The 26,722-nt window shown below is 41.8% G+C and overlaps 2 protein-coding genes across 6 annotated transcripts in view; both read right to left on the bottom strand.

Annotated features, from left to right (window-relative positions):
- Window positions 1-26,722, bottom strand: part of LOC6047387 (probable ubiquitin carboxyl-terminal hydrolase FAF) — a 319,428-nt gene that overhangs the window by 137,776 nt on the left and 154,930 nt on the right. For all 5 annotated transcript variants that reach the window (XM_038251497.1, XM_038251495.1, XM_038251494.1 and 2 more), the window contains 3 exons: window positions 8,015-8,129; window positions 2,181-2,290; window positions 1,660-2,011 (listed from right to left, as the gene is read on the bottom strand). In XM_038251497.1, coding sequence (XP_038107425.1) covers window positions 1,660-2,011; window positions 2,181-2,290; window positions 8,015-8,129 — 577 coding nt within the window. The remainder of the gene's footprint in view (window positions 1-1,659; window positions 2,012-2,180; window positions 2,291-8,014; window positions 8,130-26,722) is intronic.
- LOC119766601 lies at window positions 3,947-4,476 on the bottom strand. The gene is made up of 2 exons (XM_038251500.1): window positions 4,241-4,476; window positions 3,947-4,188 (listed from the first exon to the last, which is right to left on the bottom strand). Exons 1-2 carry the CDS (start codon window positions 4,453-4,455, stop codon window positions 3,972-3,974), a joined length of 432 nt encoding a protein of 143 aa, XP_038107428.1. The 5' UTR covers window positions 4,456-4,476; the 3' UTR covers window positions 3,947-3,971.

Below are 26,722 nucleotides of genomic sequence, written 5' to 3'. Positions count from 1 at the left end.
CACTGAGGGTATGGAGCGACGAGAAATTAATAAGTATGCCCCTCCAGTCGAACCTTCATTAGAGAAGCAGGCAATCGACAACTCACAGTGAACGACCGAGGAAACACCCTACCGCGTATATAGTAAGATTGGCGTGGTTTGTCTTCATTGATGTGTGTGTATGTCAGAATACATGAAAGTATGGTTGTCTTATAAAAAGAACGAGCTCACAAGTTGATAACATTTTCAAAATCAGCTTCTCTTCAACGGTCTCGCATGCCCGCAATACATCGAAAAAGGCCTGTTCCCGCTTGAGCTGCATCAGCTTGCCGACGCCCCACTCGTAATCTGCTCTGTCGTCTTCCTTTCCCTCCTTTCGTGGAAACTGCGGCAACGAAACCTCCCCGCTGCAACTGCGTTCCACCTTAACGGGTTCCGACGAACTAAACCGTGCGCCATGGCTCCGGTTTCCGCTTCGTTCGCAGGGTTTTGACCTCGATGAGTCCATCTACGAGGAGAACGACGACCGCTTCGCTCTCTGCGCTCGCCAACTTTCCAATTTGGGTCAGTTCTCAAAGACTTGTTCATTCCCAGGTCGAACAAACATCCACCCTGGTCATCGGGAAAGTTTCGAAGGCCTTCGCGTTCCATACCTGTTCCGCGACCGACCCGGAACGAGCCACGGCCTTGTTTGAACCGTCCTGCTCAAAATCCTCCGCTGAAACCACTGCTTGAACATTTCCACCACGAACAACATCATTCACCACTACACTGATTAGTTCCGGAACCACTTTTTATTTTTTGGAACAACAATTCAAAGAAAAGCAGCAGCGAAAATTTTAGACGTCTTTCTTCAATCATGGACTATGTTCGAGCCTCGACTACGGATCAATTCAGTTCTAGAGCATTAACTTCATGATGGCCGACTAGTTAGCGTCCCAGACCATCAATCCAAAGGGTGTAAGCACGAATCCCACCTGATTCTTAAAGATTTTTTATTCATATTCAAAGTTCAATTCCTGATTCCAAATTTCAAGGAAACCGACCGGGATTTGATCCCTAAACCTTCTGCTTTCGAGGCTGAAGCCGCAACCATTAAGCCACGGAGCCGGTATTTTTTTGCAAATCAAGTTTTAGGGACAAAAAGTTAAATTAAAAATCGCCATTTTTTTATCGTGTATAATCTTTTTCAGTGTAGTCCTTATCCAAACCTACAACTTTGCCCAAGACACCAAATCGATCAAAAAAATCCTTCAAAATATACAGATTTTTGAATTTTCATACATCATTTTTAAATGGACGACAGCTGCCAAATTTGTATGGAAAATTATATGGACAAACTAATAATGCAAAATGGCTTCTTTGGGCATACCGAAGGCACCAACAAAGTTTCAGCCGGATTAACAAATATAAAAATTAAAATTAAAAAAAATACCGATTTCGTAGAGAATTGCTCTTAATATTGGTTGTTTAAAAGGGTCATCTGAAACAGTTTGTGTTTAAACTTCAAGGGTGGATAAGTTCACGTGGTCAGATCGAGCTGAAATTCGGAGTTTAGCCTAGTAATGGATCATTCTTTTGTTTCAGGGGTAAGCAGGTATAGATTTGGACCACCCTATTGCACATGGATATTTTTTTTCTGTTTTTGATGCGCAGCGTAGTTTACCAGTTTCTACAAACCTTTATAAGCTGTTGTTTCTCGCAAATTCCAAGACCCGCATATAGACTAAATAAGTTAAAATATTGAGGCAAATGCTTTCCAAAGTCTGCTACATCATTATTCAATAACGAAAGCACTGCAATGAGCACCTGTTCACATAAGTTACTGCCCTCCAAATCAGGTAAAGGCTCGTCATTGGCAGCACAGTGACAGAAAAACACTATCACCTTAGCGAAAACCGTACGTATTTCAGGAGACGGTGCTGCTAATAGGTATTCACTAAGGCGGGTAGATGGAGATAGAAGTATCTCGGTGGCGAACCACTGTCTGGCAAGTGGGGATGTTTGCAGATGATGGCAAAGAATTTCATACCTAAAAATAAATTAAACATCAATTATGGTCCTCGATCATGTATGTAAAGTTTCAGACCTTTATTGATTTTTTGAATGTATTCAAGAAAGTTCTTTTGAATCTTCTCCCATTGAAGTTATTTCACTGGGTTTCGATATTGCAAATGGATGATTTGAAGAATAAAACTTACCAATCAATAGCAGCACCACGTACAGTTTTTTTTGTCCGATATCCGGAATGGAACAAAAACTGCGATGTCAACTTCAAACACAGTAATGATAACTCCTCTTCGGCAGCAGACTGGAAAAAGAAAAGATATTTAACATGAATGTTTATGTGACGTTTCATTTGTACTTAATAAATATATCGAGCTGTCAAATCGCAACATGGAGTTAAACTTTCTGTGCAGTTGCTGTGATGCTTACCAAGGCTTTTCAAAAAGTTTAACTCCATGTTGCACGCACACACTCTCACTTTTAATTTCTCGATTAGGGTGGGCATGAGGTGGTCACTCCAAATATATTGCATTTATTTCATAAGTTGATCCGTATGTGCATCCATATTTACGTGTATTCACGATTTCGCTATAAATTTTATTTCAGTGTTTTTACAGCTGTCATCGCAAACGCGCGCACTGCTGATTGTTTACAAACAAAACAAAAATCCCTTGAATTTTGCCACGTTCTTTGGGCAAGGCACGCTATGTTGAATTCCGAGGAGCAATCGGGACGGGAGACCAAGATCAGTAGGAACCGATCGACCGCGGTGGTGGTGTTGGACTACCAGCGGACGGGCAAGCGCACCCTCATCAAGACTACGACACGGCAGACGTACTTTTTGCTCGTGATTGGCCTGGTCGTTCCGGAGAAGCTCAAGCCGGGCAATTAGGTGAGAGTGAACAAGGACTCGTACGTCGTACCTCAGAGACACTTCCAGCCGAGTACGACGCGCGCGTCAAGGCGATGGAGGCGGACGAATGGCCCACCGAGCAGTACTCGGACATTGGCGGGTTGGACAAGCAAATTCAGGAACTGATTGAAGCCGTCGTGCTGCCGATGACGCACAAGGACATGTTCAAGAACCTGGGAATTCATCCAAAGGGAGTGCTGCACGCTTTCGGCTGGTACATGTGTGGCGCAAACAATGTTGACCTTCCTGAAGCTGGCCGGCCCGCAGCTGGTGCAGATGTTCATCGGAGACAGTGCCAAACTCGTCCGGGACGCGTTTACACTATCCAAGGGAAAGTCGCCGACGATTAAAAAAAAGTTTCTTGGATTTTCTTTTTATTTATTTTTTTTGTATTGTTAAATATGATGAAAAAAAACAATAATCATGAGACAACGCGTTGCGTTGCGTACGGTTGCAAATTATTTGCCGAATTTGTCATTTGTCTGACCATTTGCAGAAGCACCTTAAAGTTGCACGCGGGATCCTTCTGCTGGAGGATTTTGTAAATATCCACATTATTGACCTTCACTTGAACTCCATCCTCCACTCCGTTCAAACAATTTGACTTGGACGTTTGAGTCCCGTTACTCACGTAACCATCCTGATCGGCACTCTTTTCAATCGCAACTTACGACGTCCTCCGCTGATACGTACGAATTGCCTCCAGCTTGCACTGAACTCAATCCCACAGTGAACTCCCGTCCGACAAGACCAACCGAAGATCGAACGAATATTCCTCAAAGCGACCGTGCCGTGACCTTCTGCTTTTCCCCACGCTTCTCTCCGTTATCCGCCATCGAACTGTCCGACTCAAAACCCTTACCCCCTTCCCCATTCTCGCTGCCAATTCTGTACGAATCCGACGAATCCATCACGTCCTCCAGCTTCACCGTGCCGGCCGTCGGCGAAAATTCCGTCCGAAATGTAGCCAACTCTTTAACACCGCCCACACAATCCCCGCAAATCTTCGTCACCATGTCCCAGCTGTTGATCTCAACCCCTAAACAATCCCGCACCGTTTGCACCTCATCCGCTATGCTCCCGCCGCCGCCCGGAAATAGCTCGACCAACGCCGCCCCGCCATCCGCCTTCTAGCAGAACCGGCACACGTCCTCGTCTTCCTTGTCCTCCAGCCCGTTCTCGACGTAACTGTTGCAGTGCAGGTCTCGCGTCCGGAAGGCATGCTGCGCGTTGACGCGTTCGGCACAACCGGCGCAAATCCGCACCGTCGGATCGACCTCCGGTGAAATCTGCGAAGGCGGAACGATTAGAAATGAAGCAAAAGATCGGAGGATTACTCACCTCAAGTCCGAGGCAGTCGATGGTCGTGTCGGCAACTCTGGGTCGGAGCGCAGATCCGCACTGGGCTTCTTGCACAGATTGCTGGTGGATTGCGGGGATGGTTGTTGCGAGGATCGGTTCCGCAAGTGAAAAAAATTCCTCAAGCTCGAAAAATATTGGAGCGGTGACAGTTTGTAAACGAAGGAAACAAACAAGTGACAGTTCTTAACTGTCATTATCCACACTGAACAAAATGTTGTGCCGAATATCGTGCAGGTGAATAATATTTACCTATATTTACGATATTTACGGAATATTGACGGAAGTAAATTCAATGCGCTACAGATCAACCTTGTGCCCAACCCCGTGAGGGTGGGTCATTTTTTTCGAAAGTGCTCGGATCCGGCTGCAATAAAGTCCATCTTGTAGAGGGTATCCATCGGGACTCTCATACCAAATTTGAGCTCATTTGGTTGAACACTGGCTTGTCGCTCGGGGGTTAAAGTTTACATGGAAATTACTATGGAAAACGTGAGCTTTAACTTCAAACGCTCATACAGGCTAAGCGACAAACTATAGTCCACACTTACACTAGGTAGCCGTGTCGGGGGTGGTCCAAGGAACATTTTTCTCAAAGGGTTCATGGTCATCCGTTCAACCCTGAGTTTGCGCAAAGCCGAAACATCCGGCGACGCCGGAATCCTTCAAAATCTCAGTTTTAACGGTCAACGCATGCTACGAAACTATGACAGAAGCATTTTTCCCGAGCATGCGTAAATAACAAAGGAAATGCGTAATAATACCTTTCTCTGGTATCAATACCAAATTTTGGTATTTCTGGACCCTTTAAAATTTGTCTTAAGGATTATGCAAGAGCAAAATGTAGTATCATACCAATTTAAGGTATTGTTTTGATATTGCAAAATTGCAGAATTTGTCAATGGTTGAACACCACATTTTGGTATTCTTTTGGTATTACAGTATTTTATCAAATTCCTCTGAAACTATGGGAAAATTTTGACCAATTTTGACAAAATATTTAATTTTGCGCTAAAATGATGTCTCAAAACAAATGCTTTCATTGAAAACCGGAAATTTCAAACTTGATTTTAAACATTTTTGATATACCCCCTAAAGAAATGACTTGAAATTGTTTAAAATTTTCTAAGTCAGGATGCCACATTTTGGTATTATTTTGATATTGAAGTGTTTCATCAAATTCCTCTGGAATTTTTTTTTATAAATTTTCACGAGATAATTAATTTTTTATTGACTTGAAACTCAAAAATGTTAAAGCTCATTTTCATATTTTTTTTATATACCCACTAAGTTTTTTTTAAACGTTGAAATTTCTCTAAGTCGGGTAACCAAATACTTTGAAAAACGAGTTAATCAACAGATTATTGAATTTTGGTGAATTTCAATCCTTATTTTTAATCATGTTATTTTTCAGAATCTTCAAGAACTTCAAGCACAGGCCGTTCATCAATGACAAATGAATTCGATGTGGTGAAGAATATCACTAACAACAACATGGAATCATCAGGTGAGTAGATTTGGCTGTTGCATATGGATCATTTCCGTGTTTTCACTAACTGCAACTGCTGCACTAAAATTGGTATGAAAATACCAAATTTTGGTATTACTTATGCAAATACCAGCGACCAAAATGTGCCTTTGGTTGCCCAATAATAGATGGTAAAATACCATGAAATCAAACCAAAATCATGTATGTGGAAGACCACAGGAATACCAAAACCTGATTTTCCAAGGGCGCGGTGGTTGGTCACTTTTTCGTTTGACACTTTTTTAGTTTGTACCCCGTTGGTTGGTCAAAGTCAAACTAAAAAGTGACGAACTGTCACTTTTTACACGGCGCTCACGCGTACTATCAAAACAAACGTTTGGTAGTATGTGTGAACTCCGTGTAAAAGGGGTGTCAAACTAAAAAGCGACCCCGTTCGTTTGACAACAGTTGGTGTACCTAAAAATAAAACCATGGCAATACCAAGTTTTGGTATTCAAGCAATGTTCAAAAATCCAGAAGACCTCAACTTGGTATTGAAATGGTTTTATTTTGCCCTTGGAATAACATGGTTTGGTATTGTTGTGCCCTTCCAAATACAAGACTTTGGTATGATTTCATGGTATTTTACCATCTATTACTGGGAAACCAAGTGCACATTTTGGTCTCTGTTATTTGCCCAAGTAATACTAAAATTTTGTATTCCCGTGTTATTTACCCCTGCTCGGGTTTGAATGAATGAAAAACGCGACGCCGAACGTCAACAAACTAAAATGGAAGCAAAAAAGAACGGTTCGTGAGTGTTGTTTTTATTTTTTGCATTAAATAAAAAATGATTCAAAATTATCGTCTTACAGGTTGATCGTCGCACATGGCCAGCGGAATCGATGGCAAGGGGTTCACGAAAGGAGTCTTCGGGATAGAGAGGACACGTGGAGGTAGTTACGGTTGGATATTATGGAGGGAAGTGGTTGGTCGACGCCTGGCAGGGCCAGCGGCATCGTCGGCGGATTTTCTCCGGAAGAGCCAACGGGAAAGACAGAACAGGGATGGATTGCTTTAATGAAGCGGTTATCATCAGCTTTCCTGGATACTATTCCTTTTTGATAAACATACTAAAGAATATAGCTTTTTTATTTATTTTGTAGACCTTATTGGCCTTATTTTATTCAAGTTTCATGAATATCTTTAACATTGTATTACTTGAACTTCTACTGCACGCCATTCTTGGTCGCGTTGTTGCAGATGATACGGCTCTTGTAGCTTCGGAGCACGTTCTGTACGATCCTGGACTGAACCAGTTCCACCTCATCGACTCTCCTTCCAGTGAATCAGGAACAGCCGTGCGCCGTCCTCTTCGGTCACTCCTTTCAACTTCTCCACCACGTGTCCTTTTCGATTCCGTTTTTGGCCTTTGTGCGTTTGGCCGGAACCACCGGAGGTGGGGCTATGTCCTCCAGCGTCAAACTTTTCGGCGCTCTTGGCAGTCTCTACAGTTTCTGTGGCGCTTTCTCAGCATTTTCTCTGGCCCGAACCATGTTTGAGTAAGAGTCCGTCGAAGATCGCTCTCCATGGCTGCTGGCCCACTTCTCGCCATCCTCGTGCGCATTTTTTTTCCAAAACCTGGCAGTTGAGATTTTTCTCAGGTTCCCAGGAGTTTTCGGAATCGTCGCACCCCTTCCACTTGATCTGAAACTGGACTCATCAGAGCTTAGCTTTTTGATCCGATCCGCTTATCAAATTGCTTATTAATTTTTTTTACCATATTTTCAAATAAAAACACCTTGTTGGGAGAGCACAACCCCTCACTTATTGCTTCCATTTTAGTTTGTTGACGTTCGGCGTCGCGTGTTTCATTCATTCAAACAATGCTTCTGTCATAGTTTCGTAGCATGCGTTGACCTTTAAAACTGAGATTTTGAAGGATTCCGGTGTCGCCGGATGTTTCGGCTTTGCGCAAACTCAGGGTTGAACGGATGACCATGAACCCTTTGGGAAAAATGTTCCTTGGACCACCCCCGACACGGCTACCAAGTGTAAGTGTGGACTATAGTTTGTCGCTTAGCCTTTATGAGCGTTTGAAGTTAAAGCTCGCGTTTTCCATAGTAATTTTCATGTAAACTTTAACTTCCGGGCGACAAGCCAGTTTTAAACCAAATGAGCTCAAATTTGGTTTGAGAGTCCCTATGGATACCCTCTACAATGGACTTTATTTCAGCCGGATCCGAGCACTTTCGAAAAAAATTACCCACCCTAAAATATATACTCACTTGTTTTTCATTTTCGCCACTAAGCATTTGGGGTGAGCTAGCTAACTTCTTCATAAAGGTAAAAAATTCCACTGAAAACATACTTTTGGCATGAAGAAATCGAATATTTTGAGTCCTGAAATGAGATTAAAATAATTTAATATTTACTAAAAGAATCATATAATTAATAAAGTTTGGTTGGTTTTACTATTTGCACAACGCGTTAAGCACAAGTTGAGAAAATTCTGTTGATTCGTAACTAAAGGATTCTGATTTTTGGTTCATCGAGTCGCTTGAAAGATTTGACCCCTACAATACTGTAACCGTCGGGACTTCACTAGTGAAGGTCTCCGCGACTATCGCGTAGTAAATTCGTAAAAATACCATGCTTGGGTAATGTTTGTGTGTCTGGTGGTTTTCTCCCAGCGAAGACCCGGCTCATCGTCCACCAACAACATCCCAGTGTGCAGCCAGCGCTACCAACGAACTTCCATAACCCGCCACCAGAGGAGCTGTTAGCTGTGGGTGGGGAGGCGAAAGGAGTCGTGACAGGAAGGATGGGGATCAGGGATGAAGGCTCGGATGAAGATGGGGAGGCAAGGGGAAGAACTAGGACCGCCATTATTCTGGGAGTCCGCGGGATCGTTCTATTCCCCGGACGACGCCAAAGCGAACAGATCGATCGACTACCATCTGTTCCGCCAAGTTATTTTTAATAGTGCCTAATAGTGCCCATCAGTGCCCAGAAGTGCCCAGCATCACCAGCTGGACCAGTAAGAGAGCAACACCGAGTTGCTAGAGTGCAGGAGTTGATTTGGAGGACACCAGGACCCCTTGTGTTTGGTGATAACCGTCTCAGTACCAACGACGGCTCACCCATGTCGCTGACACCTACCGGGGACTCAAACCACCTCGAGTCTCCCCGAACACAACCGTTACCGGGATAATCTGCTCGACCTGTGCCTATCCGGGGATTCCGGGCACCCTCGACGGTGTACCGAAGGCCACAGCCGTAACCATCTGTGGTGAGGCCAGGACGAAGAAGGAGGGAGCGGAAGTGTGTAGCAGGAACAGGAAGGTGGACATCGCCGGCGAGCTGCGATCGACGACGGGGCCCCGAAGAAGAAGTGAAGAAAAAGGTAGTCTGTAAGAAAGTGGGAGGAATAAAGAGAAGTGTAGAGAGAGAGAGAGAATAAAGTGTGCGACCGCACACCTTGAGTTTTACATTGGACATCACAAGCATTCCCCAGCTGCGCGACTTGACTAAAGGCGTGCCGACCCTGAGGGCCTTGAACTCTGGGAGTCTCTGTGACGCTCAGTAGTCGGACAACCCCGTAAGTTACAATACAGACGGGAATACGGGAAGGTCCGCTATATTGATTCTAAGACTCGAGTTTTCAAAAGCAGTTTTAAGAAAACGTAGTAACGCAAAAGTTTTCTGTTTGTTGCAGATGATAGCAAGCAAGAAAAGTTTTTGTTTGGCAGACGGTAAATAAGTCATAAGCAAACAATCTGTCCAGTGTGTGATTTAAGTCGCAGAGAAATTTTGATCGGGACGTTGGCCTTAGTTGGAGCAGTTCGTGATGTGAATTTCGGTCTATCATTTTTGGCTTTTAACGATGTATTTTCTCGATTGATATTGTCGACCTGTGATTTTCAAGGAGTGCTGAAAAAGTTTTACCAGATGAAGTTTTTTTTATTTCTAGCCGGGAAGACGGCGATTTTAAGGAAAGTGAAGTGCGAATGAAGAATCTGCTTCTTCTTCTACTTCTTTGGGCGCGATTTTAGTGTCTTGTTTGTTCAATTGCGCCCGTGCAGCAAAAAGTCAGTTGAAGCCATTGTAACCGTTGCTGGTCGGTCTGGTGAGCGTGAGATTTATGCGTCACTTCCAAAGGGAGATCGCACGCCATGTTCGTTTGCCCGGTCGAGACTCTTTTAAAAGATGAGCACATTTTGAATTGATCCTCATTGGAAGATTCAGGATCGAACTACCACTAAACTAAACCGAGAATCCGTCACTCCAACCACTAGAAATTACCCAGACAATTTACTCCAGTGTGTTGCTTCTATGCCTGAAAGCCCTGAAAGCTCATCATTGACAGTTCCGCCACCTACCAACAGGCAGCATGCCGATCGTGACAGTGCAATCGACGCCATGCTCTGGCATTTAGAAACAGAACGGAATAAGACGACGAAAAGCACTGTAATAGTCTGAACACCACTGCATTCCCAACATACCCATTCACACTTAATTTCCATTTTTATTACCATGCCCGGACCTCGCACAACAAGACCAGGTTTTGTCTTTCAAAACACAAACCCTGCCTGGCTGTAGAGCCCACACACAGTTAGAACCACTTGGCGCAAGCATAATTGCTGATGCTTGCGTATAACCTTTTTCGAACCATATTTCGGTTCATCGACAATTGGCCGGGACGCTGACTCCTGCTGAGCCAGCGCAAGGGTTCAACCCAGTACAAGCCAACTCCAGAAGTCTATACTGTAGCACGTAAGTGTCACCACTCAAATTACATGTGATGCAACAAATTTGACTAGTATAAATACCCGAGTTCAAATAAACAAAAATGAGTCTTTTAGGCTGGAACATCAAGGCGACTTGTCTACTTTATTTCGAGCTCCGAGCTGGTTACTGCTCCTCGCAGTCTACCACACCTTGGATAGCTCTTAATGCAAAGAAAGTCCCTGCAGGTTTCCCCGCGGTTCTTTCGCCTCGCACTGTCGAACGTTTGAGATATTACATGGCGACCGTGACAGGACTTCGCGTCAGAATTTTCGCGCCACGCCGCCACGCCACCCGATGCGCGTTTGGAAGTTTTCACGCCGCGTAATGAGCTGCGATGTTGTCCGCGTAGTTAGTACACAGTTAAAATGAAAAAGGAATATGTATCGAACGTGAAAGTGGCAGATTATGACCTGTTGTGGAAACTCGAACTAGTGAGACGAACTGTGGTACAAAAATTGAAGACCACCAACCTTTCGGTTAACAGCCAATTGAAGACCAACAACCAACCGAGACACCGAAAGCGAAAAATGCAAAAAGTTCAGTGAAAAGTGTTATAGAAAGTGCGCGCAGAAAATGACGAAAAACAATCTAACAAACGATTTACGGAAACTTCAATCAACGCTAAAATCAAAGAAACCAATACAGTTGGACAACAACCAACTAAAAAGTTGTTTAATAGCGGAAAAACTAGCAAAAAATGCTGCCAACGGTGAAATAATAATAAATAGTGAAGTACAAAAAATAGTGATGGTGAAGCCAACGCCTATAAAAAAATAAAAATCGTGGATTTCCTGAAAAGTAGCAGAATTCTCCCAACCATTACCGGGCATGTACTCGTGTCAACAACGAGAGGACTGATGACCCACCATCAGGCCATCCAGGACCAAACCGGTGGAATCATCTTGGCGATCATCTACTAAGACGCGATCGCAACGAGCAACGAGTTGGAATCGAATGAGGTCACCAACAACAGCAGCAGTAGCAGCACCCAGATGCAGCCAGATAAAAAAACAAACAACCGTAAAGGGGAGCGCGCTTTTAGCGGACGCATATCCTTACGCGGTGTTTCTACACGGACTCAACATCGGTAATCATCTGGACGGGGAGCGTCGGTTGTGAAAACGGACGATTCCAGCACAACCCGAACCGCAGACCCGCAGCAACATCAGTATCGAGATAACAAGTAACAAGAAGTAACAATTGATGAAAATTTTTGAAGCAAATAGTAAGTAATATTTTTTTTTAAATGAAAAATGGCCGACGAATGCCATGGAAGAACTAGATTTAAACATAAAAACCTTGCATAAGATCTTAGAAACCCTTGAAAAAAATCCTTATAGGAATTTTCTAGCACACACACTACTACTCAAAAGGGAAGTAGCTCAAAAAAGTTACTCGAACATAGAAAAATATCTTCTTATTAACGAAGAGAAGATCGAATCAAGTAAACTTAATTTTTATATAAAAGCTTCTAGAAACGCTTTTCAAAAAATCGAAGACTTTATTACACTTCGATTAAATCAAAAACAAACAAAGCGATTGTCCTTTAAGACAGTCGCAAAAATCATAATTATTTTTTATCGGTCAATCATTGCAATAAGAAGCAAAGAAATGACTTCTGCTTTGGATTTGATAAAATTGGTCTCCTCCCTTGTCGCTCCTTACGACGGGGAGTCGAGCAAACTTGAGTGCACATTAGATGCACTCAAGACCATTAAACCTCTGGTAACGGAGGCAAATAAAGCAGCTACCCTGCAATCTATTGTGTCCAGATTTTCTGGCAGAGCGCGTCAGCTCGTGCCAGAAATTGACAATGAAACAACAATAGATACAATTATGGCAGCACTAGGTGAATGCAAAATAAAAACCAGCCCAGAAGCTGCCCTAGTAACGTTAAACGCCACTAAACAAACTGGCGATATAAAAACCTTCACTCGGGAAATCGAGAAACACACGTTGGCTCTCGAGCAAGCGTATCGTGATGACGATATGCCCGGTGATACTTCAAATAAATATGCCAGTAAAGCTGGCATAAAGGCACTGGCGAATGGTTTAAAAAATAAAGAAGAGCAATTCCATGCCAAATAGGGAATCGGTTGTACCCGACCCTCACCGATTTCAATGAAACTTTGTAGACATGTTATCCTACGCTTATATAAGCCATTTTTGTGTATATGTAGCCAGTTCTACACGATAATGACATTTGAGAAGGGCGGAAGTGTTTTAAATATTTTTGTAATTCGGAATTTAAATATTTCTGTATCTCGAAGCCGTTGCATCGTATCAAAAAGTGGTCAAAGACAAACTTGTAGGAAATTTGACGGGCTTTTCGATAAAAATACACTGAAAGAAAAAAACACTCAACTTTTATGAGATTTTTTAATTTTTAAGTTTAAAAGTCAAATTTGAGGGGGTCCAATCCTTGTGAAGTTACAGCGGTTTTAAAAATAAAAATGTTGAAAAAATAGGTTTTTTGATGGTTTTTGGTAATTTCTATATAACAGACTTGATTTTTCAGTCTCGTAAATATTTTTATCGGAAAGCTCGTCCAATTTCCCATAAGTTTGTCTTTGACCATTTTTTTTTTTTTTTTTGAAATTAAATATGTCTTTATTGAACATTCTTATAATAATTACATTTCTTTTACATGCTAAGTGGTATGACCTAATGCTCTTCATCTTTGTTGTATTTTTCGTTTTATTTTTAACTGCTCACATTAATTTTATTTACTTCAAATTGTTTTACATTATTGCATTGAATCGAATACATTTGGGTAAAAAAGAAAAAAAAATCACGTTAACAACTAATCCTAACTTAAAACTAAAAAAATAAATTCATTGAAATATTCAAAATCATTAGAACGAGTAAACTACGAACTGTATTTTAAGATGAATGCTCCAAGCGTTCTTACTTGTTCCTGGCGAGTTTTGCAACCACGCAGTGTTGTTGTCATCTCGATGAAAATGTTCAGAAGTTCTTGTGGTGAAAACAGGTCACTACTGCCTTCACCCGTTGATGCTGGTTGGTTTTCCCTTGGTTGCTGACTGAAGCCAGGAGGTGTTGTATTCTCTGCAACTCTTTGCCGCTGATTCAACGGCAATGGCTGCAGATTTGGAACCGCTCGAACAGATCCTGCTACTGGCGACGCCAAAGCAGGAAAATTCACGTCCGTGTATGCTGGTGGTGTTTTGCGACGATTTGGTTGGTGCCTCGTCGTCGCTTGCTGCCGAATTTTTACAAACTCAGCACGTTTTGGGCAGCTCCGATTCTTGGTCGAATGGTCGCCGCCGCAATTGAAGCATTTAGCTTCGATGTTCTCGTTGATTGTTTCGCATGCTTGAGTTTTGTGCTCACCTCCGCAGGATGCACAACGACTCTTGATGAAACAGTTCCTACCACCATGTCCAAACTGCAAGCAGTTCGAACACTGTGTCACGTCACGGTGCACTGGACGATAACGTTCCCAAGTCACGATGATGTTGAAAATTGCCCGAACTGCTTTCAGCTCAGAAGGCGTTGTCGATCCTTTCTCGAGATGAACCAGGTACAGTTGATCACGATACTTGATGTCCTTGTTGTGTCTCGTCATCTTGAAGACTTCGATCACGTTCAACTTAAGAGTTTTGAGCTCTTCTTTCAGCACACTCACATCCATGTCGTACAGGCCTCGGAGGACCTGTTTCATGGGGCGTTTACCTGGATCGTCATGGCTGTAGTATTCAATCTTTGTGTTGTTCAGGAAATCCCGAACGTAGTTGTAATCCTTTCTGGTAGGTAGCAGAATTTTGAGTCCATCAGCACACAAGCGAATGGAAGCTCGTAAAGCACCAGATTTGATAAACCCGGTCAGCCACTTTCGCACCGAATCCGATGACGATGTTTTCACAAAATGGGTGGCAACTTTTCCCGTCGTTCAAATTCTTCCTTCTCGCTCACGTCCACAGGGAGGGTAGCGAACTGGTTTCCAGACGAATTTTGAGCGTCCTTGCTCAAACTGCCTGGCTTTGCAGGTAGCGCTTTGGCATTCTTTAGCTTCTTCAAATCTGCCGATCCTGCTGGTGAGGACCGCCTCTTTTTCTTGCCGTGAGGCATTTTTTGCACTTTAAAGCACTTTTCAGGAGCTAATATCCAGGAGTACCTCACTGATCGGTGGTCCGCAAGGGAATTTGTCTTTGACCACATTTCAATTGGATGTATGGGCTTATAGATATGAGCTCTTTACATTGCTCATAACTCAAAACATCATATTTTTTCAGTGTAGTATAGTAACCTGGACAGTAAATTAGCTTATATCTGTAAGCCCATACATCCAATTGAAATGTGGTCAAAGACAAACTTATGGGAAATTGGACGAGCTTTTCGGTAAACATATTTTCGAGACTGAAAAATCAAGTCTGTCATATAGAAATTGCCAAAAACCATCAAAAAACCTATTTTTTCAACATTTTTATTTTTAAAACCGCTGTAACTTCACAAGGATTGGACTTAGGACAATGGTCAATATGGAGACTTTTATGTAAAATTGTCTGGAGAATCGATTCCCGTATTCGGTTTTTGAAAATTTTGACGTTTAGAGCACTTTTCAAAAAAAACAGTTTCAGTAAATGATTTTTGTATTTTTTTTTTTAGGTGAGTTGCTCCATCCTGCATTTTTCGTGAGTCTTTTTGTAACATCTTAGGCTATCTTCACAAAAATTTTGAACGAATAAAAATCGTGGGCTCCCCCTCAAATTTGACTTTTAAACTTAAAAATCAAAAAATCTCATAAAAGTTGAGTGTTTTTTTCTTTCAGTGTATTTTTATCGAAAAGCCCGTCAAATTTCCTACAAGTTTGTCTTTGACCACTTTTTGATACTATGCAACGGCTTCGAGATACAGAAATATTTAAATTCCGAATTACAAAAATATTTAAAACACTTACGCCCTTCTCAAATGTCATTATCGTGTGGAACTGGCTCCATATACACAAAAATGGCTTATATAAGCGTAGGATAACATGTATACAAAGTTTCATTGAAATCGGAGAGGGTCGAGAAAAAAGTACCTGAAAATTCCTGTTTTGGGCTGGAATTGCTCAGAAGCGAAAACCATTATAAAAGCCAGTGCCGGAGCTGGAAAAATATTGAAGCATTCCGATGCAATTAACATTGCATTGGAAGAATCAATTGATACTCCTGCCGAAATACTATTATTCCAACAATCTAAATCAAATAAAAATTACCGCAACAATAATGGTAACAATAATAACACAAACGGTAATAATTACCGTAATCGTAATGGTAACAACCGTTATCATGGCAATTATAACAATAATTATAATAATAATTATAACAATAATAATCGTAACCATAACAATAATAATCGCAATCGTAACAATAACAGAAACAACAATCGAAATAATAACAATAACTATAACAATAACAATAATTATAATAATAGAAATAACAATAATCAATCAAATAGAGGTAATGGTCATGGGAATAACAGAAACCCTCACCAAATTTTTCAACTAAATACTGATCCCAACAATCAACAAAACGTTCAAACTCAGAACGTTAATAACAACCAAACCGGGTCAAACAGAGAAAACCAACATTTTTTAGACTAGACGCAAAGTCCATTTTTTCCGTAAACAATGCCTCAGCGAATTTTGTATTTATCACTGCAGGCATGGCCAACTCAAAATGCAGTTTTATAATTGACACAGGTGCTGATATTTCAATATTTAAAGCCGGTAAATTTTAATATACAAACCACCAATGTATGTAGATAACAAAAATAAAATTCAAGAAATCTTACAAAATTTCCACAATACACCGACAGGAGGACACGTTGGACAAACTAAAATGTACCTACAGATCCGAGACCTGTCCCGGTGGAAAGCAATGAAACGTTCTATTACACTTTTCGTTCAGGCCTGCGAACTGTGTAAAAGAAATAAAATTGTACAACATACTAAAGAACCACAAATAATAACAACAACTCCGAGTAAACCTTTTGAAATCATTACAATAGATACAGTAGGACCCCTACCAAAAACCAACAACGGCAACAGATATGCAATAACAATTCAGTGCGAACTAACTAAATATATAGTTCTTGCACCAATACAAAACAAAGAAGCTAATACTATAGCAAGAGCCATAGTAGATAACTTCATCTTAATTTATGGAAATTTTTGGAAATCAAAACCGACTGTGAAGCCTATGTTGCTATGGAGACGCGATTTCTTTGCCAACATTTCAATTTGTTTGTTTTAATTTGCTCTTTGTTCTACAACTAATGCTTACACATCCTCGTGGTTTCGCGAAAGGGTAGATAAAATCGTGGTTATCAAAATGAGCGGAACAGATTTTATAGTTGCGAAGCTCTTTTTCGTCCCACATTTCATCGATGTCGCAAAATTCCAGCCATTTTACGAGTACATCCGGTCGCCTGAAAGTAGCAAAAAATCAACATTATTCGAATTAAATGTTTTTAAAAAAGCTGAATACCTGTTCCTGAATGAATAAAATGATGATCAGGCTTCACTAAAGATGCATTTTTTTACTGCACAGATTTTGTTCAGCGTTTTGGAGCAGGAGCAGGAGCAGTAAATAAATCAAAACAACAAACAGCGGACACGCGAAACCAAACGAAATTTCAAATCATGGCATCCTGCGATTGTGTTTACTTGAGGTAACAGTTCAGTATTAGGTTTTACACCGTGACGTCATTTGACAGCTCGTGTGCACTGTTTACATGGTCTTCGTCGATTGTCGACGAATTTCCCCGAACAAAATCGACGACCGCATCGAACTGTGCTAAGTCCATGTAAACAGTGCACTCCTTTCTAACCTCCAAATCGAGTCGGCGTAAAACCTAATACCAGTTCTGATCGGACCGAGGGGGCAATGCATATTCCATGTATCCGATGGCTTATCACGATTAAAAAACAAAAAAAATACTCTACAAATGTTCTGGAGCAACACTTAAAAATGGCGCATAAGCATTTTGACAGCTAAAACTATTTTGCAAATTCCGAGGCAACAGGTAACTATTTAACTAAGCACGCAAAGTTAGAAGTTAGCTGGGAAGGCCAGCTATTGATTAATACTTTGAGTTTTGTGAAAAAGTTACATGTTGTCTCGGAATCTTCGAAATTGTATCGGCTGTCAAAATGCTTATCCACCCTTTTCTCGTGTTGCACCAGTGTTCATGTATTTTCAACAATTTTCATTGATTTTTTGTAAGACATATTTCAAAATGTGAAGTTGCTATCTTTTATTGTTTTAATTAACAATAAACAACTCGTATTTTTAAGCTACTTGTTCACTCATCCATAACAGTAAGCCGTCTAGAAATTTCAAAATTGTTGTGTGTAAGGAGTTTTTATTCCAAAATCGGTTCCTTTTGTTGTCCCGCCTCGAATAGACTTAATTATTTATTAAGCCACACCGTATCTGATTCAAAAAATATCCAAATATTGAATTTGTGGTTGCCTCTCAACCAGTCGGCCCGGGTTCGATCCCAGAAGGTCCCGGTGGCAAATTTTGAGACGAGGTTTGTCTGATCACGCCTTCCGTCGGATGGGGAAGTAAATGTTGGCCCCGGTCTAGCCTAGAGGTTAGGTCGTAAGCTCAGTCCAGGTGTAGGAGTCGTCTCCCTGGGTCCTGCCTCGGTGGAGTCGCTGGTAGACAGTTGGACTCACAATCCAAAGGTTGTCAGTTCGAATCCCGGGGTGGATGGAAGCTAAGGTGTAAAAAGAGGTTTGCAATTGCCTCAACAATCAAGCCTTCGAACATCTAGTTTCGAGTAGGAATCTCGCAATCGCAAAAATAAAATAAAAATCTAACTGGAAAAACTGTAGCGATTGTTGTGATGTGTCTTTTGAAAGGCCAGTTTTACGATGTTGTCCCGTCACACTACATTATCATTTCATTGCAAACACAAGTACAATATATTGTTCATACTACATAACATTTCTATGTAGGAAAATCAATAGTCTTCCCAAATATGTAAAAACATTGGGAGTTTCTTTTTTATTGTGCCACTTTGGATTTTTTAGAGCCGAAGCAAAATGCAAAATTAAATTCTATAAAAACAAAGCAAATCGTTTTATTGTTAGCTACGATAATGCTAATGTTTCTAAATGCCCCCTCCCATTTCTCTTCGAAATTCTTCTTCGAGCCCCCCACATAAAAAATATGTTAGGTTTAGGACCCAAATGCATGCCAAATTGTGCATGAGTCAACATTATGTGCTCGTTAAAGTTAAAAATATTAATTTGCTACTTTTTTTTTTGCTGATATGAATTTTTTTAACTACATGCACTACAGACGACCCGTAGCTGAAAAGCTGTCATAAAAACTGGTCGAAAAGTTGGAGCTCTCCACCGCTAGAGGCAGCACCGTGCATATCCCCTTTTTTGAACCTCAAGTTCCACGGATGTGCGAAAAGTGACATGACTTCAAGGTTACTGTAAGCGCGTTGGGCTGTCTTTGTAAGGCTGTATTGGTGAGAACACGCAGAAAAAAATAAAATGTCTATTTTCGCATGAACATTAATTTTTCGAAATGTTTTACCTCCGTGCACAGTTGACGACGAACCCTGTGACGTCACAAAGTTTGTTTTTCTGTTGAGTTCAGTGGCAGACGGGCGATGAGTTGGCTTTGAAGAATCTGTGCCATGATTATGGCCATTTGCAGGTCAAAGGAGCTAATCAATCCGCCGTAATCTAAACGTAACCCAGCACCAATTACCATTCCGATAAGTGGTTCAAATTTTACGGGTGCGCTACGTTCAGAATCTTTTTGATCTCTCAACTTCCGGACTTCCGAGCCCGGAGGTAGGTAATTAATTTTACAATTGAATTTGGGAAATAATAAAACAAATTCTTCTAATTATTCAGCTGTGTCAATCCGTGTGCCAATGGGGTGGATCAGCTCGGGAATATAGAGCGGAATCGAAAGAAGCCGCCATCGACCGACCGGAATCGAAAGAAGCCGTCATCGACCGACCGGAAAGTGTGGGCCTGACGTCCGGATGTCGCAGTCCTGCAATCGATCCGTCTGTTACCGATGGCGCCGGACTCACCGGAAAGTGCAGCAACAAGCAAGTCATTCCGAGGGACATGAGACATGTCTAATGCGCGTTCTGACCTTCGGAGCGCCGAAGCCTTGCCCCTAGTGCAGTGGCCAGTACGTGCTTCAAAAGTCGGTCTACATTTATGCGTGTGCCGGCCATAATTCCGGATGAGGCCAAGCTGCAATTTTTCCGTTTGGCCAAGTACAAATCGGTGAGCGATCGAGTCATTAAGTGCCCTCCGATTCTGATCACCACGATGAAGAAGGTCAAGAAAGAGGAAGAGCTGGCTGATCCGAAGTTCGAGGGCGAGAAGCTCTCAATCTACAACCTGCAGTTTGTCAGTCTTGGCATGACGGAAACCCCCAAAGATCAACACAAGGACAAGATCCTCAGGCTGAGCGGCAAATGTTAGAATCAAGGTTAGAATGGCAATTGCACATTAGATTTACAAGTAGGCTATGATTTGGTTGTGAATAAAACCTCACTATTTCTTTAACACCGTTACTAAGCAGTCGATCTTTTCGTTTACTCTGCTAACGGTTATGGGCCCAGGAAACCCTAACCCGGTGAAGAAGTTTCTGGAAAATTTTGGAGCTCGCCGGAAGTGAAGTTCGTTTTGCGAGATGGGGGACGAGAAGCACTTGAAGATCAAACCGTTCGATGGGACCGGTTTCAACACCTGGAGGTACCGGATGCTGAGTTACATGGAAGAGCTGGAGTTGGAACATTGCATCGTGCAAGAGGCGGAAGAAGAGGCCTTCTGGAACATCCCGGAAATGGACAGCGCGTGATGCGATCCTGGCCGTCGAAGCGGATGACCTGTACGACGTGAGTGATACCGGATGTCGGCCCCGAGGGAAAACGGCCTTTGTCGGGAAGCTGAAGTTCAGGCAGAGCACTGGCCGACTGAAGAATAAGAAGGACCATCGTTATACGAAATTGCGCGGCTCGTTGGCACCGGACGTCTTGAACCGGAACAACGGACCGATTTAAAGGCGTTTGAAGCGGGACCTGTTCAAAGCAGAAGCGTTGCTGTTCCCACACTGCTGAGTAGATTGCTCGGATTGTCCAATTGAGGCGGAGTGTTAGAAAGGCAATTGCACATTAGATTCATAAGTAGGCTATGATTTGGTTGTGAATAAAACCTCACCACCAAAATCACCAACAAGATTGCGTCCATCATCTCGACCCCGGCAGAGGTTGAAAGGATGGGCAGCCGCATTCAGGAGGCCAAGGGTATTCAGATCCAGGTCGTGCCGGAAGATTACATCAAGTGAGCCAAGGGTGGGGACATGATTTCATACATCACGAGAAAGTCCATCTGCGATTGAGGCTCCGATCTGCTCAGCCGAATCCCGCAGGATTAAATTAAATCAAAATCTAAGAAGAGCATCTACATCCAATCCGTCTCGTCGAAGGGGACGCAAAACCATCTACACCCAATCCGTCTCTTCGAAGGGGACGCTGGTCTCGTGGTCGATCCCGACTCCGGGCTGGGCGAAGTCGCGCACTTCTACAAGCGGAACAAGTTGACAAAGGTGGACAAAGGCAACACGTACCGGATGTTTCGCGCCTGGGGCCGTATCGGAACCAACATCGGAGGCAACGAGCTGGACAGCTGGCATAAACATTCCAAATCTATGCGACAGAAATTGTAGTATCATTGCAGTCCATATTAAATCAATTTATTTATTTTTTTTGCAATAAAGAAATCATAATTTAATGCTTTCAACAACTGTATGTACCTGCTTTTTACTCTTTTAATCCAGTTTATCTCAGAAATAACCGTTTAATTTAAAATTAAACACATTTTCATTTAATTCCGTATACAAGCTATAAGAAACGAGAGCGTTGTGACGTCATCACTTGAAGCATCGGAAATGTTGACACTTTTTTGCTTACTAATACTAAACCAACACGTTTTCAGCCCAACCTTTCTTACAGTAACCTTGACATGACTTTAGATTCAGTCAACCAAAGTAATCCACAAGTAGGTTTTAAATAACAGTTGAACCCTACTCCACAAGTAGGTTTTGTATAACAGTTAAACGAACGTTTTATTCATCGAGAAACGATCTAAGGAGATTTATTTGATAAACTCCAAAAACAAAGTCGAGTTCTCGTGTGTTGTTTTGGTTAGTATGCTTTAATATTTGCACAATAGAGTTATCTACGTGCGCATGTATTGCGTGTTTGTACACGAAGGATTTTTAGGTTAAAATTTGTACCCGCCAGCAAAAATAAATGGTAAGCTAGTGTGCGTGAGATCGGGCTTAGATAGCTCTATAGTTTTGGGGGCCATCTTCGTGTTTTCTAGCTTTAGGGAGAGTTCTTTTATTACGTAACGCAGCTAGGGTGTCAGAGTCTGTTACGAAATGTTACGAAAATTAGGGGAGGGGGGGGGGGGGTGATAAAAAATTATGTTACGTGTGTGTGTGTGTGTGTGTGTGTGTGGTCCAATCCAATACCCGCTGGCTGGCAGCGAAATTATGGGAAAGTATAATTTGTATCAGGTTTTGTTTATGCTGATACAGCTTATATCAGTCCCGGGTATTATGTGGTGATAGCCCTCGCGCTGCTTCCAATGACCCATTTCAGAATGATAGAGCTCCTTGCGGTCCAATTACGAGGTCATTGGGCATTGCTAAAAATCCCAATTTTTACGTTAAGTAATATAAGAACGCGCCCTTACCTACTTTGTACTTTGTGTGTGTGCGTTTGACCTTTACTTCTGTCTGTTTCCCTAACCGAACTCATGTGCTCTTCCCATTTTTCTTCTTGCGGCTACTGCTTCGATATTTCGCGCGCGCTTTTAGAATTCAGGGGTAATCCACGTGTGACATAGAGACACGTTTTTTTTTTTTTTTTTAATTTATATTTATTTTGATTTTCTCTTCCATGTACATTCATTCAGTTAAAATAACATTGAGTGTCCAATCACAATCGATGACTTTTCACCTCAATTTTAAATACTAGCAACTTTCATTTATTCATGAAATATTGTAGCTTTCGCTATTCAGTGATTTCAAATGTAGGAGGTCCTACATGTACAAAAGGGAAAAGGGATACCTTAAAACTAACTTATAAACTATATAAAGAGCGGATCAATGCAGCTGAAGACTGCAATGATTTTTGTCGAAATGCATCAATTATCTTATTGGACATAACATCCAAAGTGTAAACTTCGGCTAATTGATGAAGTTCACTGGTGCTGAACCAGGGAGGAAGTTTCAGAATCATTTTCAGAATTTTGTTCTGAATCCTCTGAAGTTTTTTCTTCCTGGTTGAGCAACAGCTTGTCCAGATCGGCACAGCATAAAGCATGGCAGGTCTGAAAATTTGTTTATAAATTAACAGTTTATTCTTGAGACAAAGTCTAGAATTCCTGTTTATAAGCGGATACAAACATTTAATATATTTGTTACATTTAACCTGGATACTTTCAATGTGATCCTTGTAAGTAAGGTTTTTGTCAAAAGCAAGTCCAAGATATTTCACTTGATCCTCCCACTTTAAATATACCTCATTCATCTTTATAATGTGATGACTTTTTGGTTTAAGAAAATCAGCCCTTGGTTTGTGAGGAAAAATAATAAGTTGAGTTTTTGCAGCATTTGGAGTAATTTTCCATTCTTTCAAAAAAAAATTGAAAATATCCAAGCTTTTTTGTAATCTTCTTGTGATGACACGAAGGCTTCTTCCTTTGGCGGAGATGCTTGTATCATCAGCAAAAAGTGATTTCTGACATCCTGGGGGCAAATCAGGCAAGTCAGAAGTAAAAATATTGTATAAAATTGGACCCAAAATGCTTCCTTGAGGGACGCCGGCACGTACAGGTAGTTGATCAGATTTGCCATTCTGATAACATACCTGCAGAGTACGATCCGTCAAATAATTTTGAATAATTTTCACGATATAAATCGGAAAATTAAACCTTTTCAATTTCGCAATCAAACCTTTATGCCAAACACTGTCAAATGCTTTTTCTATGTCTAGAAGAACAGCGCCAGTAGAATAGCCCTCAGATTTGTTGCTTCGAATTAAATTTGAAACTCTCAACAACTGATGAGTAGTTGAATGCCCAAGGCGAAATCCAAACTGCTCATCAGCGAAAATTGAATTTTCATTAATGTGCGTCATCATTCTATTAAGAATTATTCTTTCGAATAATTTACTAATAGATGAAAGCAAACTAACATAGAAACACGTGAGATTAAAGTTCGAACCTCAAACTTTGAATACGTCCGTCAAGGTTGGACTCGCGTCTGCCGACTCGACACTAGGCCGGCAAATACTTAGGTACGTCAGCTAGGGAAGCGCTTCTTCCACAAGTGCAAATAGAACGGACTCTCCAACAGAACAGATTTTTAAAGTTAAATATATCTTTATTGACCATTCTTGTGATAATTACATTTCATTTACATTCTAAGTGGTATGGCTAAATGCTTTTCATCTTCATCTTCATCATCAAGTTCTGCAAAATTTTAAGATCATCTGGACATCCTAACAAATCACTGGAAAAAAGAATCGTCTTGATTGGTTGAGTTATGCCCGAGAACCAGCGAGTTGACGTTACCGTTCCAACTTTTTTGGAGCCTTGGGAGTTGGAATGTTAAGATAAATCCTCCAAGCGCTCTTACTTGTTCCGTACGAGTTTTGCAACCATGCAGTGTTGTTGTCATCTCGATGAAAATGTTTAGAAGTTCTTTTGGAGAAAACAGGTCACTACCGTCATCTGGGGCGAATTGGGACAAATGTGTTTGCCACTGCACAATAATTGGTTACAGCCGGGACCGTGGTGTAGGGGTAAGCGTGATTGTCTCTCACCCAGTCGGCCTGGGTTCGATCCCAGACGGTCCCGGTGGCATTTTTCGAGACGAGATTTGTCTGATCACGTCTTCCGTCGGAAGGGAAGTAAATGTTGGCCCAGGACTAACCTAAAGGTTAGGTCGTTAGCTCAGTCCAGGTGTAGGAGTCGTCTCCCTGGGTCCTGCCTCGGTGGAGTCGCTGGTAGGCAGTTGGACTAACAATCCAAAGGTCGTCAGTTCGAATCCCGGGGTGGATGGAAGCTAGGGTGTAAAAAGAGGTTTGCAATTGCCTCAACAATCAAGCCTTCGAACACCTAGTTTCGAGTAGAAATCTCGCAATCGAGAACGCCAAGGCAATGCTGTAGAGCGAATAATTTGAATAATAATGCCGGATCCGACCCAGACTGCTTCAGTGAGTATGGAAGGCTTCAGTGCAATGTTGCAACAACTTATTGGGATGGTCTGAGCCATCTCTTAACTCCTTGGAGTTAAGACCGGTGAGTCTATCGCCGTAACAAGCAAGATGTCGGCGGTTTTTGACCACTGATCATACCCGCATGGCTTCAGTGAGTATGGTAGACTACTATGTTGATGTGTTGGAGTGTCCTGGGTTCTCCTAGGACTCCCTGGAGTTATGATCTGTGGAGCTACAGCCGTAACAAGCAAGAGTTCGACGGTTTTTGACCCCGGAACTTACTCGCATAGCTTCAGAGGATTGTAGACTACTTTGTTAATTGCTTGAGATATCTTGGGTCATCTATGGACTCCCTGGAGTTATCATCTGTAGGTCTACGGCTGTTACAAGGGCTCCCTGGAATGGTCCGGTACATCCCAACATAACTGCAATACAGTCTGCCATACTCACTGAATCTTTGCGGTTATGATGCGCGGTTGAAAATCGTCGACCTTTTTCTTGTTACAGTGACCCAAATATCTTAACTCCAGGGAGTCCTAGGATGACTAAAGACATCCCAACAGATTAACAAAGCAGTCTACCATACTGACTGAAGTTATGCGGGTATGTTCCGGGGTCAAAAACCGTCGACCTCTTGCTTGTTACGGCTGTAGCTCCACAGATCATAACTCCAGGGAGTCCTTGGATGACCCAGGACATCCTAACATATTAGCAAAGTAGTCTACCACACTCACTGAAGCTTTGCGGGTATGTTCCGTTGTCAAAACATGTCGACATTTTGCTTGTTACGGTAGTAGACCCACAGATCTTAACTCCAGGGAGTCCTAGGAGAACCCAGGACACTCCAACACATCAGCATAGTAGTCTACCATACTCACTGAAGCCATGCGGGTATGATCAGTGGTCAAAAACCGCCGACATCTTGCTTGTTACGGCGGTAGACTCACCGGTCTTAACTCCAAGGAGTTAAGAGATGGCTCAGACCATCCCAATAAGTTGTTGCAACATTGCACTGAAGCCTTCCATACTCACTGAAGCAGTCTGGGTCGGATCCGGTTTCAAAACCTTGAAGTTCTGACTTGTTTCTATGGGATGCCTCTTGCACAAACGGTTCAAACGGATTAAAACAAGAGAAATCATGTTTCAATCATGCTTAGACATATCAGAACTCATAGTTTTTGCTGATACGCGTCGAATGAAGTCAAGGTGAGTAAAATCCATAATAAAATACAGATTTTATGAATGATTCTAGAAATAGCAAAAATACAATTTTTTGTACATTTTTACCCAAAATGCTCAAACTTCAACAACTTGTAACTTTTGAACCCCGGGGTTTAGAGTGTTGGTCCAGAAGACTTTTTTTCATGTCTCGGCGAGATCTTTCGAAAAAAGTATTCTCCTTTAAATGCCCGGAACAACATGACCGATAACCTTCGGACGAATGATTCACCCGACATTTTGTAGTGAAATAGTCATACTTGAAACCTATTGCATGGGTTTTTGCGCAAATATGCCCGAGGCTTTGTATACCGAGCTTGAAACTAGCTTAATTATTACAAAATCTTTAGTGTCTTGTTTGTTTTGATTTTACTGACAACTCTTCTGAACATTGTAATCGTCTAAAATCAAAATTTATTTATTTTTGTTGGGTTTAGAACCACTGCGACCATTGAGTTGATCTATTGCGGTATACCCATTTTGTTATCGCAAATTTCAGGATGACACGTTACCATTTAGGGTTGCGGTCATTGGCTGACACTGCGATGCACCCCAGTTTGCCAAGATTTCTAGGATGAAATCAACTACTGTTTCGGGGTTTTCTAGCCAGGCATCATTTGGGACTTATTATGCCCTTATTGATGATCCGTCTTCTTTTTGCAGAAACAGCGCTGCATCAATTGGACTGAGCCCATTTT

Source organism: Culex quinquefasciatus, chromosome 2 (assembly GCF_015732765.1).
Source record: "Culex quinquefasciatus strain JHB chromosome 2, VPISU_Cqui_1.0_pri_paternal, whole genome shotgun sequence".
NCBI classification, from domain to species: Eukaryota; Metazoa; Arthropoda; class Insecta; order Diptera; family Culicidae; genus Culex; species Culex quinquefasciatus.
This window is presented reverse-complemented; position numbering and strand designations above follow the sequence as displayed.